This window comes from Dicentrarchus labrax, unplaced genomic scaffold (genome assembly GCF_905237075.1).
Source record: "Dicentrarchus labrax unplaced genomic scaffold, dlabrax2021, whole genome shotgun sequence".
Lineage (NCBI taxonomy): Eukaryota > Metazoa > Chordata > Actinopteri > Moronidae > Dicentrarchus > Dicentrarchus labrax.
Genome location: NW_026136721.1, coordinates 23,426,001 through 23,441,177, shown reverse-complemented (window position 1 = coordinate 23,441,177; position 15,177 = coordinate 23,426,001). Strand labels below are relative to the sequence as shown.

General features: G+C 42.3%; 3 protein-coding genes across 3 annotated transcripts in view; 1 reads left to right on the top strand and 2 right to left on the bottom strand.

The window, feature by feature from the left end:
- Positions 1-5,776, bottom strand: part of LOC127355422 (uncharacterized) — an 8,188-nt gene extending 2,412 nt beyond the window's left edge. The window contains exons 1-3 of the mRNA XM_051386279.1: positions 5,331-5,776; positions 2,550-2,864; positions 1-2,454 (exon numbers count right to left, since the gene is read on the bottom strand). The exon at positions 1-2,454 is cut by the window's left edge and continues 2,412 nt beyond it. Of these exons, the coding sequence (XP_051242239.1) occupies positions 2,281-2,454; positions 2,550-2,864; positions 5,331-5,450 (609 nt within the window). The 5' untranslated portion in view covers positions 5,451-5,776 and the 3' untranslated portion in view covers positions 1-2,280. The remainder of the gene's footprint in view (positions 2,455-2,549; positions 2,865-5,330) is intronic.
- A 1,647-nt stretch (positions 5,777-7,423) lies between these two features.
- si:ch211-113e8.11 (uncharacterized) lies at positions 7,424-9,387 on the top strand. Its single transcript, XM_051386278.1, has 2 exons — positions 7,424-7,757; positions 7,871-9,387. Exons 1-2 carry the CDS (start codon positions 7,675-7,677, stop codon positions 8,532-8,534), a joined length of 747 nt encoding a protein of 248 aa, XP_051242238.1. The 5' UTR covers positions 7,424-7,674; the 3' UTR covers positions 8,535-9,387.
- zfp91 (ZFP91 zinc finger protein, atypical E3 ubiquitin ligase) lies at positions 8,847-15,177 on the bottom strand. Its single transcript, XM_051386264.1, has 12 exons — positions 14,264-15,177; positions 13,943-13,980; positions 13,629-13,745; positions 13,248-13,287; positions 12,951-13,061; positions 12,773-12,865; positions 12,494-12,679; positions 12,269-12,319; positions 11,997-12,075; positions 11,267-11,381; positions 11,035-11,134; positions 8,847-10,940 (listed from the first exon to the last, which is right to left on the bottom strand). The coding sequence occupies exons 1-12, from the start codon at positions 14,677-14,679 to the stop codon at positions 9,935-9,937; spliced, it is 2,352 nt and encodes a 783-aa protein (XP_051242224.1). The 5' UTR covers positions 14,680-15,177; the 3' UTR covers positions 8,847-9,934.

Below are 15,177 nucleotides of genomic sequence, written 5' to 3'. Positions count from 1 at the left end.
CAACTCAAAACAGAGAACAAGAAAAGATTAATGTGCTGTGTAGTCCAGCAGATAGCTCATCGTCAGAGTAGGTGAAGAAGAGCAAGAGGAAAGATAATACATCCTCAATCCATATACCGAACAGAGAAAGGCAATACATAATATGTAATGTGTTATATTGCTTTTACAGTATATCACATTAAAAGTGTTGCACTCCAAAGCATTATCCGATATTTCAGATGCATTTGTGCTGTATGGTGTATTTTCATTCTTCATTTAGTGCATAACAGAAAGAGTGAATGAATGTTTGCACACGTACAGTAGCTCTTAGTTTCTTAGGGCTTACAAATCATCTTTGAAATTAATCATAGCTGATCAAACGACCAAATGCATTTATGTTTCCCTCCAGTAACAACATTCAGTTTTCAGAAGCCTGAAAACAGTTTGGAGTACCCTGTATCACTCATATCTCCCACAGTTTATACTCCCAGTGCACCTGCCAACAGTTTATCAACCTACTAAATACAGCAAGTGACAAGGCAAATATGAACTGAGCAAAATCTGAAGCCCTCGAATAAAACAACGTGACCTAAGCTAATCAGTAAAATGAAAAATAGAAACACTGCAAAGGTTTGCTTGGTTTTTTCCTCAAAAAGCTCTTTTTGGTTACTTAGGCAATATATGTGCAATATGTGTAGGATTCAATTCCATTTACAGTATCTTCTCTTCTTCTCACCCTGAAGCTCTTTGCATCATTAAAGACAATCTGAGTCTGTGGATGATGCCAGTCTAATTAGCAACACAGCCCAGTTTAGACTGACAGAGTTACATGTTAAAGGCCATTTTTGATTCATTTTCTGTTACATGATCACAATTTAATCTACTACAAGTTAACTTATTTCACTATATGTTGAATATTGCAGTGCAAGCTGCAACTGGATAGATAATGAACCACTTGACAGACAAAAATCCTTAATTTCAGGTGACTAAATTCAAACCCAGATAAAATGGGATATGTGCCTTAAAACTTTTGTTCATATACTTGTATAACTTTGTTCACAATGGTCACAATTGTGACACAGAACATGATTTTTGCGTCCCTCTTGCTGGGATTTTTAGCACGACCTGATGATAAAATAAAATAAATGATAAAAATCTTTAAAACTTTATCAATAAGTGTAGTGACATTTGTCACATTTCAATTTCACTATGTGAACTGAAGTAGAATTGTAGTTTAATATTTTTTTTAAACAGTTCAAATCTGTTTCACAAATTAATGGAATTAGACTATTAAGATTAAGATTTTCTTTCATCGATTAGGTTTTTTTCTCTGCTTCTGCTCATTTGCATGCTCACACTTGTTGCTTTCTTAACCCTGCAACATGGTTTTACATGATTTCATTGCTTATAAAGTGCCCTAGAAACACAACAAAACTATAAAAACACAGCATTACTGAGGACAATCAAGAAAGAAAGAAGTAATGAATCTATGTAATAGCGCCATGTAAACACTAGAGGGTGGCGTTACACAGATATTTTTTCATTCAATGACTGCACATCCCCAGATGATAATCTGTGTGGAATGATTTATAGCTACAGTATTCAAAACTACACATACCAGAGGTACAGTCTGGTGATGGCATGAATTCAAATAGCCTAATTTTTATCAGAATGTGCCCCTCGCTGACTGTTTCCTGCATCAGCTGCAGTGGATCTTGGCAGTATATCTTAAATAATAACTTCAGCTGTATCAACGGAGTGAATGCGTAGGGAACACCATAAATGTGAGTTTGATGTTAGCAGGTACAAAAAAAAGTAGCAAAAGTGTTAATCAATGTTATGTTTCCTCAATGCCAAAATGTGAAAGAAAGAAAGAAACTCAGTATCTTAACTCTAGATGTATTGTTAGATTTGATCTAAGATGGTAAACAATAAATATTAGACTCTGCCACACTTGAAATAATCTTGTTCCACACGTTGTTATTAGCTGTGATAAACACGGTTATTGTCTCTTGCTCTGTCTAAGGCCTATGTTCAGTGAAGGGGGCTTCATGCCCTAAAAATAACCCAACCCTCTCATTTCCCTGTGTCAGTAGGGCTCTCTCTCTCTCTCTCTCTCAGGTGGCCATTTTCACTCATCTCCTTTTTCTCTTCATACGTGTCAGTTTCTCACATTGACCCCCGTCTGAACACATCATCTTCTTATCCCTTTCATCCCTTCACCCACCTCTTTCTGTCCGCTTTTCTCTTTCATTAATTCATCTTCACCCCCCTACACACACACACACACACACACTTCTCTCATCTCCGGGCACTTCTCGTTGTCCTCGCTCGCGTGGTCCTCACTCGCTCCTTGGCTATCACTGAGGGCAGGGCTTGCAAGGTGGTGATGGCCATCTTGGTCCAGTAGTCCACCTCTTTGAAGATCTGGTACACCCAAAGCTTCAGATCAAACAGAGTGGTCGGACCGTCTGACTGCCAATAAGACGAGGAGAGATCAAAAAGTTCTGCCTTTATTTCTATTAAGCACTTTCATCATCATAAGACCTCCTGTCGACACTGGCACCTACCTCTAATCCCTCCGCGCTGGGAGTCAGGATCGCCGTGCCGTCAGCAGCTTTGAGGAGTTCTCCGGTGTTGATTAAGAGGAGTGACAGTCTGTCCTTCACCATCTTCCTCTGGGTCTCATATTCGGCCTTCATCCCACTGCCCAGCTCATCTTCCTCTTTGGCGATGGCTTTCTCCAGCAAGCTGCGGCACTGCAACAGAGCAGAGTGGAGACGCCACAGCTTGTCCCTGGTGTCCAGCTGGGAGGAAGGAGGAGGGACGGACACCAGACGGCCGTCGGCCACCAAAATATCTGCAGTGAAACTTTCCTTCTTTCTCTAGAGGAAGGACACAGAAAAAACAAAAAAGATGGAAATTGAGAACAGAAGTGAGGTGTGGGAATGCATCAATAAAAAGGAAAAAGAAGAGGAGGAGCAGCTGTAAAGTGATTTGCGTAAGTGGAAGACTAAAGAATGCTTTCTATCAAAACCACAATGGCGTCACTTTTGACAGCAATTTGGCACAATATTGAAGATCATTATCTGTGAGGCAACAGGGATTTTCTCCTAATGTGATAGGAATTTGTTCAAGCTCATTCACATTGCTTCAAATAATAAAAAAATGTTCAGCCTGATTCCAGTGGGGATTTATTAAGTCAACAAGTGAAAGGTTAACACGAGCTGGTTAAAAACAAAACAACAAAAGCACTACGGAAGCAAAGAAAAAAAGAGGATTTCTGTAGTTGGAACACATACAATATAAGACCATGCAATGATTACAGAGGGTGTGATACTTTTCCTGAAACACAAATCATTAACACATATATTCACATTAAATTAACATTGTGGGAAATTCACGTATTCACTTTCTTGCCGAGAGTTAAGTGAGAAGTTTGATACCTTACTCATGTTTGTATGAGAAATATGAGGCTACAATATATATACAATACATACATACAATGTTTTGATTAGTGAGCTTTAGAGGCGCATGTAGGCAGATTTTTTTTAAATCTCAGAACAGGACCAGGCTAGCTGTTTCCCCTATTTCTAGTTGTCATGCTAAGCTAAGCGAACCAGCTTCTGGCAGTGGCTTCAAATTTACCGTACAGATGTGAGAGTGGTGTTAATATACTCATCTAACTGTCAGCAAGAAAGCAAAGAGGCCTATTATCGAAACTATTCCGTTAATATTTAATAAGCAGCATATAACAAAGCTAGCACCTTTGTACATAATGTTACATTATGCTGACAGATCACTTCACAGCCAGGATCGTTGCTGGCATCAGCTTTGGTACTTGAGTGAGTTGTGAATCCCAGAGGCCTCCTTGGGACATTTTTCTGAGGCGTTAATGTTGAACCCTGCATGCAAAGTTAGTAGCAGTGTGACAGAGTGGACTAATGTGACCTCCCGTAAGCCCGGAGAGTCAGGGGGTAAGTTAATGTTTACTGCTCAGACTGCAGAGGAAATGTGAGTCAGGCCGTTATGAATACCCCAGGAAGCGAGTCTGTAGTCAGAGAAAATATTCTCATGGATCATTTTGAATTATGATAACTTGGTAAGATCCGAGAATTATTTAAGAGCTATCAAACGGATGTTGTAAAAGAAGTGTTTTCACAATGAATAGACAAGGACCAGTCTGTGTGGAAAATATTCCAAATATTCTGCATTGGAGACAATTCCTTCCAGCCAAGAAGAGAAAACACAGGGGACAGAAATGCACATACATTTCTGTATGACGAGCTCAAACATATCTAATCACTTTATGGTGCGTTCACTGGTATGTTGCTATAGCTTTAGTGGGCTGCAGCAGTATTTCCAATAGGAAACCCTGAAACAGAGTCAGTCATAAGTGTGCATACAAAAGTAGGAAAGAAGAATATTGGAGAAGACATGAAAGACAGAGGAAGGAAAGGTCAAATCCTGGGAGCGAAGTGGATAAAGTTATATGCCAGGCCACTCCCATGCTCTTGGCGAAACAGATGAAAGGAAGAATGAGGCAGTGAACTGGCAGGAAACCAATAAGTTTTAATAACCGGTAGCTCTCACACCTATAGGCAAAGAGTTTGTGGAAAAGAGACGAGGGCTTCATGCTCAGGCACTGATGAGTCTGTGCCAGAAAAACGCCCACCTCTGTCACTTCAACCGAGTTCACCCCCTCAACTCTGCATTCTTACCCCCTGCTGTCCTAGACATAATTTTCTTTCTCTTTCACACAAACACACACACACACACCCTCTTATCTTGCTCTCACACGCATCCTTTTCATCATTCTTTCTTGTTGTCTCTCATCCACTCCCACTCTCTCTCTCTGTCTCTGTGTCATGCACACACAATTTGTCCATGTACTTCTTTCACAAAGACACACACACACACACACACACACACAGTTACATGCACACAGTCACAGGCATGCATACACACACACACACAGTAACATGCATACACACACAGTCGCATGCATACACACACAGTTACATGCACACACACACACACAGTATCATGCATACACACACACTTTCACAGGCCTACACACACAGTTACATGCACACGCACACATACACACACAGTATCATGCATACACACACACTTTCACAGGCCTACACACACAGTCACAGGCATACAGAGAGAGAAAATCTATTAATTTTCCATTTAACCTTGGCCTATTTCTCTCTTCTCCCTCCCTCACACACACACACACACACACACACACACACACTCACACATTTTCCTCCCATGTCTTCAGCTCTGAACGGACTGACACTGTGATCTGCTGGCAGTGGAAACAACCAGCTCTCTCTACTCACATATAGTTCCAGTAAGATGGAGCACTCATACTGCAGCTGCTCGGCTATAGCAGCAGCCCGGGCCGCGGTGGTCCTGCTCAGATCCGGCCCGGTCATCCGTCTAGTCCGCCTGGCTGCCATTGGACGTCCCAGCTGCCTCTGCCGGGAAGACACACTTGCACTTGGAGCAAGAGCGCAACAGTCCGGCCCCCTAATATACGCCCGTGTGCGCCTGCCTCATCCCGACAGCGCCACGGTTCACGGCTCCCTTCAGCCTGCCCTTCCGCTCCCCTTTACTGAAGCTCTAATTAGAGCCAGTGCGAGGCTCTTATCTTAGGTTTCGGTAAAGAAAACGAGTTTCCCAGTCTGCGCGACCTTTCCTGCTCACTGTTGCTTACTTATGTTACAGAGTTGGTGGCCAACTCTCCGCCCTTTCCCCCGGGAACCTGATGCCAGGCAGGAGGAATTTAACGGGACGAGCGGGGGCGGAGAGAGAGAGAGAGGGGGGGGGGAGGAGCTCCTTAACTTATTCATGAGGAGCTTATCTGATTTACTGGTAGTGACAAAAGCAAAGATGGTCTAAACTTAAGTGGGGATGTTGCCTGGACTAATTCCGTTCGCTTCGTGTGTGTGTGTGTGTGTCCATGAGGAATTGTACAAAGATCACAGACAAACCACAAGTCTTAGATAAACTAATGTACTGAACTCCTACTTGAGTATGTCAGTATTTTCCTTTATATGATTGTTGTGAATTAAACTTACAATATAAATGTTAATAAATTGTTAATGCTTGTCTCAATAATAATGACCAAATAATATGATATTATTGACAGAGGCCAGTATGAGTAAATGACTGTGTCTGATACTGTAACTGGCATTAAAGTATTATTTTAAATGTATGACTTTTAGGCTATTTTTAATGGAGTTTTTTTTATAATGTGGTACTGCTACTGTGATCACATTGACTCAGTTAGCCTTCACATTCTCACCACTACAACCACAGTGTGGTCTGCTGGCCACGGAGCAGCCCCACTGGAGCAGCTGAGGTTAAGGGCCTTTCTCTAGGGTAATGAGGGAGGGGTAATAAGGGAGGGGTATGGGCTGCTTTTCACTTTCCCCACACAGATTTATCCCAATTTAACCAACGACTTTCAGGTCACAAGCATCTCTAACCAGTAAGTAGAGTACCAACTATTATGGAGATTTCAACAAAGTATTCTCTTCATCAAAAATAACTGTGTTGATAACTAACTGCATATTATTGACCCTCTCATGGGAGACATTCATAGCACAAGAGCAACAGGTGTAACCAATGACATTAATGATGGGTTTGTTCCATTTAGACTGCCAGTAAGCCAACATGAATAATGCCAGAGCCCTGTCACAGGCACACAAACAATGTATGATTTACAGTTTATGAATTGCACAAGGTGACATTTAGAATAGTAAGAAAACCTGTAAGGCATCCTGTGGACTTGAAACTACCATACAGAGATACACACAAACACACTCACAAAGAAAACACATCAAATAATAATGAAATATTCTAATTATCTTGCTTTGGGGAGTGAGGTGGTGACAGATATTGTTGCATATTTTATAATACAACTTTATAAACTATGATTAAAGTGTCATAAAAGTAAATGCTCAAAACTTTATATTAAACTTGGTGGCTTTAATTTCAGTTTAAATGCCGTCTGTGGATATTGGGGGCCATAAATTGACTTATTCCTCATACAGTAGCCTATCTTGAAACACAATATACTGTCATTTTTCAGAATATGTTATATGATGAGTATGAGATAATGGATATACGGACTGCTCACCACTTAAGAAAGCAAGGAGTTATTCTAAAACATTTACAAAAACATATTCCACAATCCATTACTAAATTCAATATTATATAAAGATAGACATATATAAACAAATACTGATAATAATTAGTAAGTAAATTAACAACCCGCAATGACCAAAAACCTGTACTGACAATATATATGCGTGGAAAATGAACTTAATCTTCGTTGCATAGCCTACAGGTTGATGGACCAACGTGGTTTGTGGGTCGGTGATGATTTAATTTAAGGGTGTAATACCACTCCTATGCTGCAGGTGTCACTGCAGGAGACTGTCACGTAAACACTGAGCAGCGGCTAAATGACAGCAGCTAACGTAGGTGGAAACCTGGATGTTTGTTTTACAGAGTGAATGGGAATGATGGAATATTTCCCCGCTGTTTTATTTTTATAAATATAACTGTGTAGCCTACTATAAGAGTCTAGTTATCCCGGAGCAGTAACAGCGCGCTTCACTCTTGAGCCCCAAGCGAACCAGCTAGCTTAGCTTAGCTTCAGCTGATCTTAGAGGCATGAACTCTCTGGTTGGCTACGGAGTGTCCTCGGAGTCTGACAGCGATGGAGATGTAGAGGATGTAAACAACGGTGGAGCTGGGTAAATATTAACTTAAAAAAAGAAACAGATTGTAAATAATATTGCGCTCGCTTACATAAGCTGTCAACTTCTCTCTCTCTCTCTCTCTCTCTCTCTCTCTCTCTCTCGTACAGTTCAGTCGAGGAGGTGGGGGATGAGGCTCCAGCTATCAAAAGGACCCGCAACTTCTTGCTGGAGCCTGATTCAGGTTGCAGTGAGTCAGACAGTGAATCAGAGGAAGAGGACCCAGAGCCCTCTTCATCACCACCACATCCCCAATCATCTTCTGCAGGCTGCCAGCCCACCCGGGGCTCCTTCACCCCCAATAAACTACCTCCTCCCACTCTAAATACCTGTTCAGACAGCAGTGTGTTTGCCAATCCCTTCAAGGCTCAGGCAGATCAGAAGCTCAGCGCCTTGCAGAAACACGTCCCTCTCACAATGCAGGCCAAACCCTCCCAGATCGGAGGTAAAAGGATGTGTGTGTCGTACAGGAAAGACGGAAGGTGCAGGTTTGGGATCAAATGCAAGTTTGCTCATGACAGTGACCTCCAGACCCCAGCCACTCACGCTGACTGTTACCCGCCTGTGAGCGAAGACACACCAGCGTCAGATCCAGCTGAGGGCCATGCAGGTGGAGGATCCCAGAATCTCCGGCAGGAGACGAAAGAGGAAGAGTCAGGAGGGCAGCAAGTAAAGAAGAGGAAGGTTGGACTGAGTAACACCTTAATTCCTCCTAAACGAGCTATGAAGCAGTACACCATGCATAGGAACAGAGAGAGGATCGATATGTCCTGATCGATGAGCTATTACACTGCGCTGTCATGAAGCAATAGTAGTGGAATTAAATGTGTTGTAGGAATTGTGTAGTGACCGTTTTAGGATCAATTAATGACTCAGGCATACAGTTACATTACATCTTTAGTCCAAAGCAACCTACATTTTTATTTTCCATAAATGCACATCAAGAGCAATTGTGTGGTTCCTGCTCAAGAACATGTGAACAGAAGGAGCTGGGGATTGAACCAACAACCTTACTATTAATGACCCCTCTACTAACTTAAAAAAAAAGAAAAGATGTTCTCAAACTGTCAGTGAATACACTTGGTATAAATGTTAAGACATTTATTTACATCATATAAATGAACAATTTTTTTTGTGTTTGCTCTACTACACATCCTAAAACACAATTCAGAGAGGTGCAGATTCAGTATTGACATGTGTTCCAAGGTTTCTACATAGTTTTGCTTGTTAAATTACATTACACTTCAACGGTTATAGACAGAATTTGGGTTTAACTAATTCAGTGACTGTGCTGTACTGTTATTTTATAAGTTCATATGTGATGATTTAAAACGTCCATGGTCACCTCTTGGCTGCTTATAATGACCAAGGACTTTTGTGAGAAGTAAATACATAATACGGGTTATTGTTCCTTCAAAGTCTACAAACAACCAAGCTTAAACATTTGCACAGCTGTCATTGAAACTGGTTTAGTGACTCTGCCAAAAATCGCTAAAATATGCATATTTTGTGACTTTTTACAGGCTATTTTGTCTACGTCTTTCCAGGTTTTGAAATGTTTCTCTTTGTGACTATAGATCGTTTTCTGTTATATATTTTAGCCTTGCCAAATAAAAGCTTTACAGTAGATCTGGACAATAAATGAAAAACAAAAAAAATAGCTGCCTATTAATTTAAACAGACTTTACTCACCCCACACATATTGGGGTCCGTTTACAGCTTTCTAATGTGTGTTTTCTGTTAATTCATAATATAAATAGAATTGATTTATTCCTTAATAGGAACCTTGATGCCACACACTAGGCATTTAATGTGCTGTATATTACTAAGAGGTATGCTTATATTATTGCATAATAGCAACAGCTCTGCAACATAACCTCATCAATACACACACATACACACACATACACACACATACACACACATACACACACACACACATAAAAGGCTAGTTGAGTTTACAGGACTTATGTACAAAGGCAACAACTTACACATACAGACACAGATTTTTCCCTGATACAGATATTCTAAAAAGCTACCAAATATGACTATGAGTGAACAGTACATAATATATCGGTGATCCTACATTTACCTCAAACATTGCAATACAGTATATCAGGTTACTGATGGCATAATCTGCCCCCACCTTCTGTTTTGTGTGCGCGTTCCTTGTTCTACAAGAGGGCCTGCTGCACGTGTCTCTCAGAGTTGTCCGACAGAACTCCCCCTTGTCCCGTCTGCTCCCAGATCACACCGTCCTCCCCTACAGTTTCTGTATGCTGAAGGGAGCTGACAGACTGAGAGGAAGAGGAGAGCACCGGACTGTCCAGGATAAAGCTGTCCCCGTTTGTGGAGGTTGGATCCTGGGAGTGGGGATGGGACGAGGACAGGAGAGGAGGACTAGGAGCAGCTGCCTGCAGGGTCTGAAGCTGCTGAGAAGTCGCTAGAATGGGGATCTGCTGAATGTGGGTCTGAGACTGGCTGACAGGCTGGAAGGTCATTTGAAGGATTTGTGTCTGCCCCTGGTTCTGCTGCTGGGAGGAATACGACTGAAGAGACTGGATCTGGGGTTGATGCTGGGTCACCACTGAGCTGGAATGGAGGGTCAGTTGTTGGATCTGGGGCTGCTGTGGCTGCTGAGCGGCCTGCACAAACTGGACGGGCATCTGGAGCTGGAGGTGAGTCTGCTGCTGGTTGTCAGCAGGCGAAGGGGGGTCGATGGGGGACAGGGCAATCGTCACTGGCACCTGCATGGTATGGAGGCTTTGGTCTTGTCCCAATAATACCACCTGATGACTTACTTGTTGGGTCACATGACCCATCTGAGACACCTGAGCCACTTGCTGTCCAACTTGCCCTTCCTGGCTCACCTGGTCCACCTGCCCGTCATGCCCTATTTGGCTCATGTCTAGGCTGGTGACCTCTGCTTGCATGGGGTTTCCTGGCAGCTCCAGAAGGGAGGCGGGGGTTGTGATGAGGGCCCCAGCGTTTGCTGCCAGCGCCTCAGCAATTAGCACCTCAGGGTGACTCTTGGCCTTGTGGGCCACCACACAGTCCTTCTTTTCAAACTTCTTGCCACAAATGGAGCAGGAGAACTGATAGGTGGCATCAGCATCGTGCTTCTTCATGTGCCAGTTGAGAGACGCCTTCTGGCGACACGTGAAACCACAGATTTCACATCTAGGGAGAAGAAATAATTAAAATTTAAGAAAAATAATCAATATCTGAATGAAGAGAAAAAATGCACAGAACTGGTAAACACGGAAGTACTAACTGTAGGGGCTTCTCTCCGGTGTGAATCATGCGGTGCACAGCCAGGTTGTGGGAGCTCTTGAAGGCACGAGCACAGAACTCACAGATGTAGTCCCTCTGGTCTATAATCACACAACACTCAAATATAGATGTGTTCTCCATATACTTTCATTATTAAATGATTAATTACAACAAGAAAAGGTCAGACACAGATTGAACCCAATCTATGATTTATATCTGCGCCGTATGTGTACCTGTGTGGTGCTTCGCATGGCGCAGCAGCTGCTTCTGTAGGCGGAAAAGCCTCCCACATGACGGATGAGGACAAACATACTTCTTCTTGAGCAAGTGCTGGTACTTTATATGGTGCTGTGTGTGCGACACAAAGAAAATGCAGAACAGTATATCAGCATCAGTTGAATGGAAAAAAGACTGAAAACTGTCATTGTAAAGGTTAATGTTTAAATCTATTGTCTATTGTAAATCTATAGTGTGTGAAAAGATCAATAGATTAGCAGCCTTGGTAATGTGGTCAAATTATAAAATCTATTTTTATAAATCTATTTATCTGTATCTGAACAGACTCTATTATTCCCTTCAGAATTGTGCCGATAGCAAACACCTTGGATCTAAAGTCACTTCCCCTCAGCTAGCAAGTATTGACAAAATCAACGTATAGTGCTGAACAATTATTTAATTAATTAATTAACAGAAATGTAATCAAGCAATTTCAAGATGCCACCTGTGACAATGAAAAATGTGATGGACATTTTCCACCATTTTTGATATTGTATAGATTACACATTGAATTGCTTCATTTGGGAAAATAAGCTATACATTAATAAAAAAATTTAAAATGGTCAGTAGCAGTCATAACCTCTATAATGCATATAGAATAAACTCCCAATCACTACATTTGAACTGCATTAGCTCAGAGTGATAGATGTCAATAACCAGTAGGGGCGAGCGGTTGCTGGGACAGACCTGTAGGTAGCGCGGATGAGCCAGGACCGTCCCACATCCTTCCATTTCACAGCGCACATACTGCACTGGGGGCTTCTTCCTGTGTGGTCGAAGCATCGTGTCATTGCAATGTCACAACACTGAAACCAAATATTAAATGGATCTCAAAGTCCTCATTAATAATCCACATATCATCAATCGCTACCACGTCCTTTATTTCTGACAGGGTGAAATTGATGAAACAATATTATAAAGTTCAGATTACGATTCCCAAAAACAGACGTCAACTTCACCTTCTCTTTGGCAGCCGTGGAGTTTTATCATCCTTTTTCCGCCTTCCTCTCCTGATACAGATGGAAAAAATAACATTTCAATGGAAAAGTCAGGGAGCATTATTTTATAGTGAATACAAAGCCATTTTAAAAAGGAGTTACATTTGGATTTAAGATGTAATAATACACTTACAACTGCCTGGTATTTTATATGCACAGTTATAAAAATAATGGTGTTGTGCTTACTTTCTGGGTCCATCCGGGTCCTCCACTATTTCTTCTTCTAGCTTTACTTCCTCTTCCACGCTCTCTAAGTTGTCCAAACCTTCTATCTTTATCTCAGCAACCTCTTTCTCTTTTTTAGGTGCCTTCTCTTTCTCTTTCTTCTCCTTCTGTCTAGGAGGAACTCTGCGCTTTGGTTTAGGTACATCCCTAAGAAACAAAAAAAGAGAGAAATATCCAGTAACTAGACAACAAATATGGTACCTATGTCTAATCATGTCTTACACAGACACACACACACACCTTTCGGCCTTCGGGTCGTAGCTCTGGTCATTAAGGTCATCTCTAAAAGGAACATCTTCATCACTGCTGAGGCCCTCTTCCTCCTCTGCTCCACTGAAAAGCAAAACAACAAATCACTTGAAACAGAATTCCCCACTTTCTGCACAGGGTCAAGTGAATGTACTTGAGTTAAGTGTACCTCTGACTCTGCGGCTGGTAGTTGAGGTCGTTTGGGTCGTCCTGAAATTGAGGGTCTTCATCATCCAAGACTGGCTCAGCAACATCCTCGCTTTCCTTCTCTTTCTTTTTACTGAGACAGCATAAGTGTGAAACACAGTGGTCATCAAAACACAGCGCCGAGCTTTCACTTAGTCACATAGTAATACAGTATATTTGTAAATGCCACAAGCTCACTGGGTCATAAATATATAAAGTTTAATTTATACTTAAACCATATATTATGCCATGTTGTAAAAGAATAAATAAATATACTTACATTTCATACTTCTCTTTATTGTTTAACTCTGCTTCCACTGCTGCATGACACACAGAGGAAAAATAAGTTTGAGAAAGGCAACAATAGCACTGTTATGAATGCATAAAACACACAAAACAATATATTGTCGTCTTATGCATTCTCTCTAAATGAGTTATTGTAAGTAGAAGGCATGTAAAAGGCAGCACTGATCCCATTAGTTACACTGAAAATCCATAATCACAGCCATCCCATATGAATTAAATAAAATGTCACTTAAGGTTTTCTACAGAATAAATAACATCCTGAAGAACAGTAGCGAGCTCGACGCTTCAGTGCTTCTGTGTGAATTATAGGCCCACACGCTCAACCATTGTAGCTCACTGTCAACAGGTTGCTCACCAGCTGGATTCTCCATTCCAGGTTCGGTCTTACACACAGGCTTGGCAGAGCCGCGGACAGCCCTGCCAGACGGGGGCTTGGCACGAGTCTGGGCTGGGGGGCGTCTGGTGGGAAGAGCTGGAGTGATAGAACAGAAGCATGCCATCAAACATACTGTACGCCATGAAGAGTGGTACAGACATATGTAGACATGACACCATACACACACAAGACAGCTTGAAATACTAGTAGTTTGAAATGCACACATAATCCACTGGCATATATACACATAGAATATTTCACAAGAGGCTTATCAAAGACATTTCTCTGATTACCTTGAGCATCTGTGGCAGGTTTTTTGAGGTCCTCTGAGCTGCAGAAAGGAGGAAAAAACAGATCTGATATTTTCATCTTCATGCTTCATCATCACCACTACTACTACAGCGATGCATTTACAGGTCATAAAAAACAAATATGACTATTTGTAAAGCCAGGTAAGTTTTACTCCACCCTCCCCATGCAGAAGTGTAGAAAGGGGACGAACCATGCTGAAGGCGTGCTTTTGACAGGAACTGACCCCCACCGACATAAACACTCAACTCAGACTCATTATAAACAAATGTAGGTGTCTGGAACAGTTCAATTAAAAAACTTACTCTGTGCCTTGAAGGCTGTCACCTGCGACCCCACCTCCAGCCTCAACCGAACCCGCTGATTCTGAATTTTTCTTCCGCCTCGAGTTGGAAACTTTCCTCCGCTTGGTCGCACCGGTGTCCGGGGTCGGTTCGTCTTCGTCGTCGTCGCTGCTCTTGGTGTCCTTCAGCCAGGCCGGTACTGCCCTCGTTGACCTGTCTCTTAAAACCCGTCCCGAGCTCTGCGGGCTCGACGCTGCTCCGTTAACGTCCGTTACTGAAGCGGAGACACCGGACCTCGGGCGGCCCGCTCCCCTGTCTCTGAGCCCTCTTCGCGGGGTAACGGTCGTACTGGTGGCCGGGGTCTGCTCTGCGGCCTTGTCCTCCGCCGGCTCCTCGCCTTTATTTACACCCCCGGTTCGGTCACCGGCCGGTTCCATCACCGTGAGGACACTTCAGCCTACCTCAAATTCCGCTTAAAGTCAAGCAGGTTTACCGGCAATATCAGGAAAAAACGGACCACATCTGGTTAAAAGACGTTTAGATTGCAAGCGGCCTTTATCCGACAGTGGGGCATTTTCTATGATTGCGTTGGGTTCGTCGCAGATTAAATGCATATATTTATTGATTAGGAATTGAAAACTTTTCTTAATTATCTATTCAGCAATAAACCGATATCATTTTAAAGAAGCAGACACTATTTTCGCGTTCTTAAAGCTATAGTAAACCTACTTATTCGCCCGGGCCTGGAGCGCAACCATTTTGTGCGCTTTGTTGCGTCTCCTTTAAGCCAAATATAAACCGAGGTTACGTTCAGGAGCGGCAACGCATTTTAGCAGCTGCAAAAACCAGCTGGATGTCGCTCTTTTCCTTTGGCAGATGGAAGTCGGTTTGAGCTGCGTTGTTTATAAATCTGCGAAAGACGGCAGCAAGCCGTG

Excerpts from the sequence above, each read along its gene's own strand:
- si:ch211-113e8.11 (XM_051386278.1), top strand. The coding sequence starts at position 7,675 with ATGAACTCTCTGGTTGGCTACGGAGTGTCCTCGGAGTCTGACAGCGAT. Across the intron at positions 7,758-7,870 it reads GTAAACAACGGTGGAGCTGG|TTCAGTCGAGGAGGTGGGGG; the intron begins GTAAATATTAAC and ends TCTCTCGTACAG.
- zfp91 (XM_051386264.1), bottom strand. The coding sequence starts at position 14,679 with ATGGAACCGGCCGGTGACCGAACCGGGGGTGTAAATAAAGGCGAGGAG. Across the intron at positions 13,288-13,628 it reads TGGAATGGAGAATCCAGCTG|CAGTGGAAGCAGAGTTAAAC; the intron begins GTGAGCAACCTG and ends TGTGTCATGCAG. Across the intron at positions 12,680-12,772 it reads TACGACCCGAAGGCCGAAAG|GGATGTACCTAAACCAAAGC; the intron begins GTGTGTGTGTGT and ends TTTGTTTCTTAG.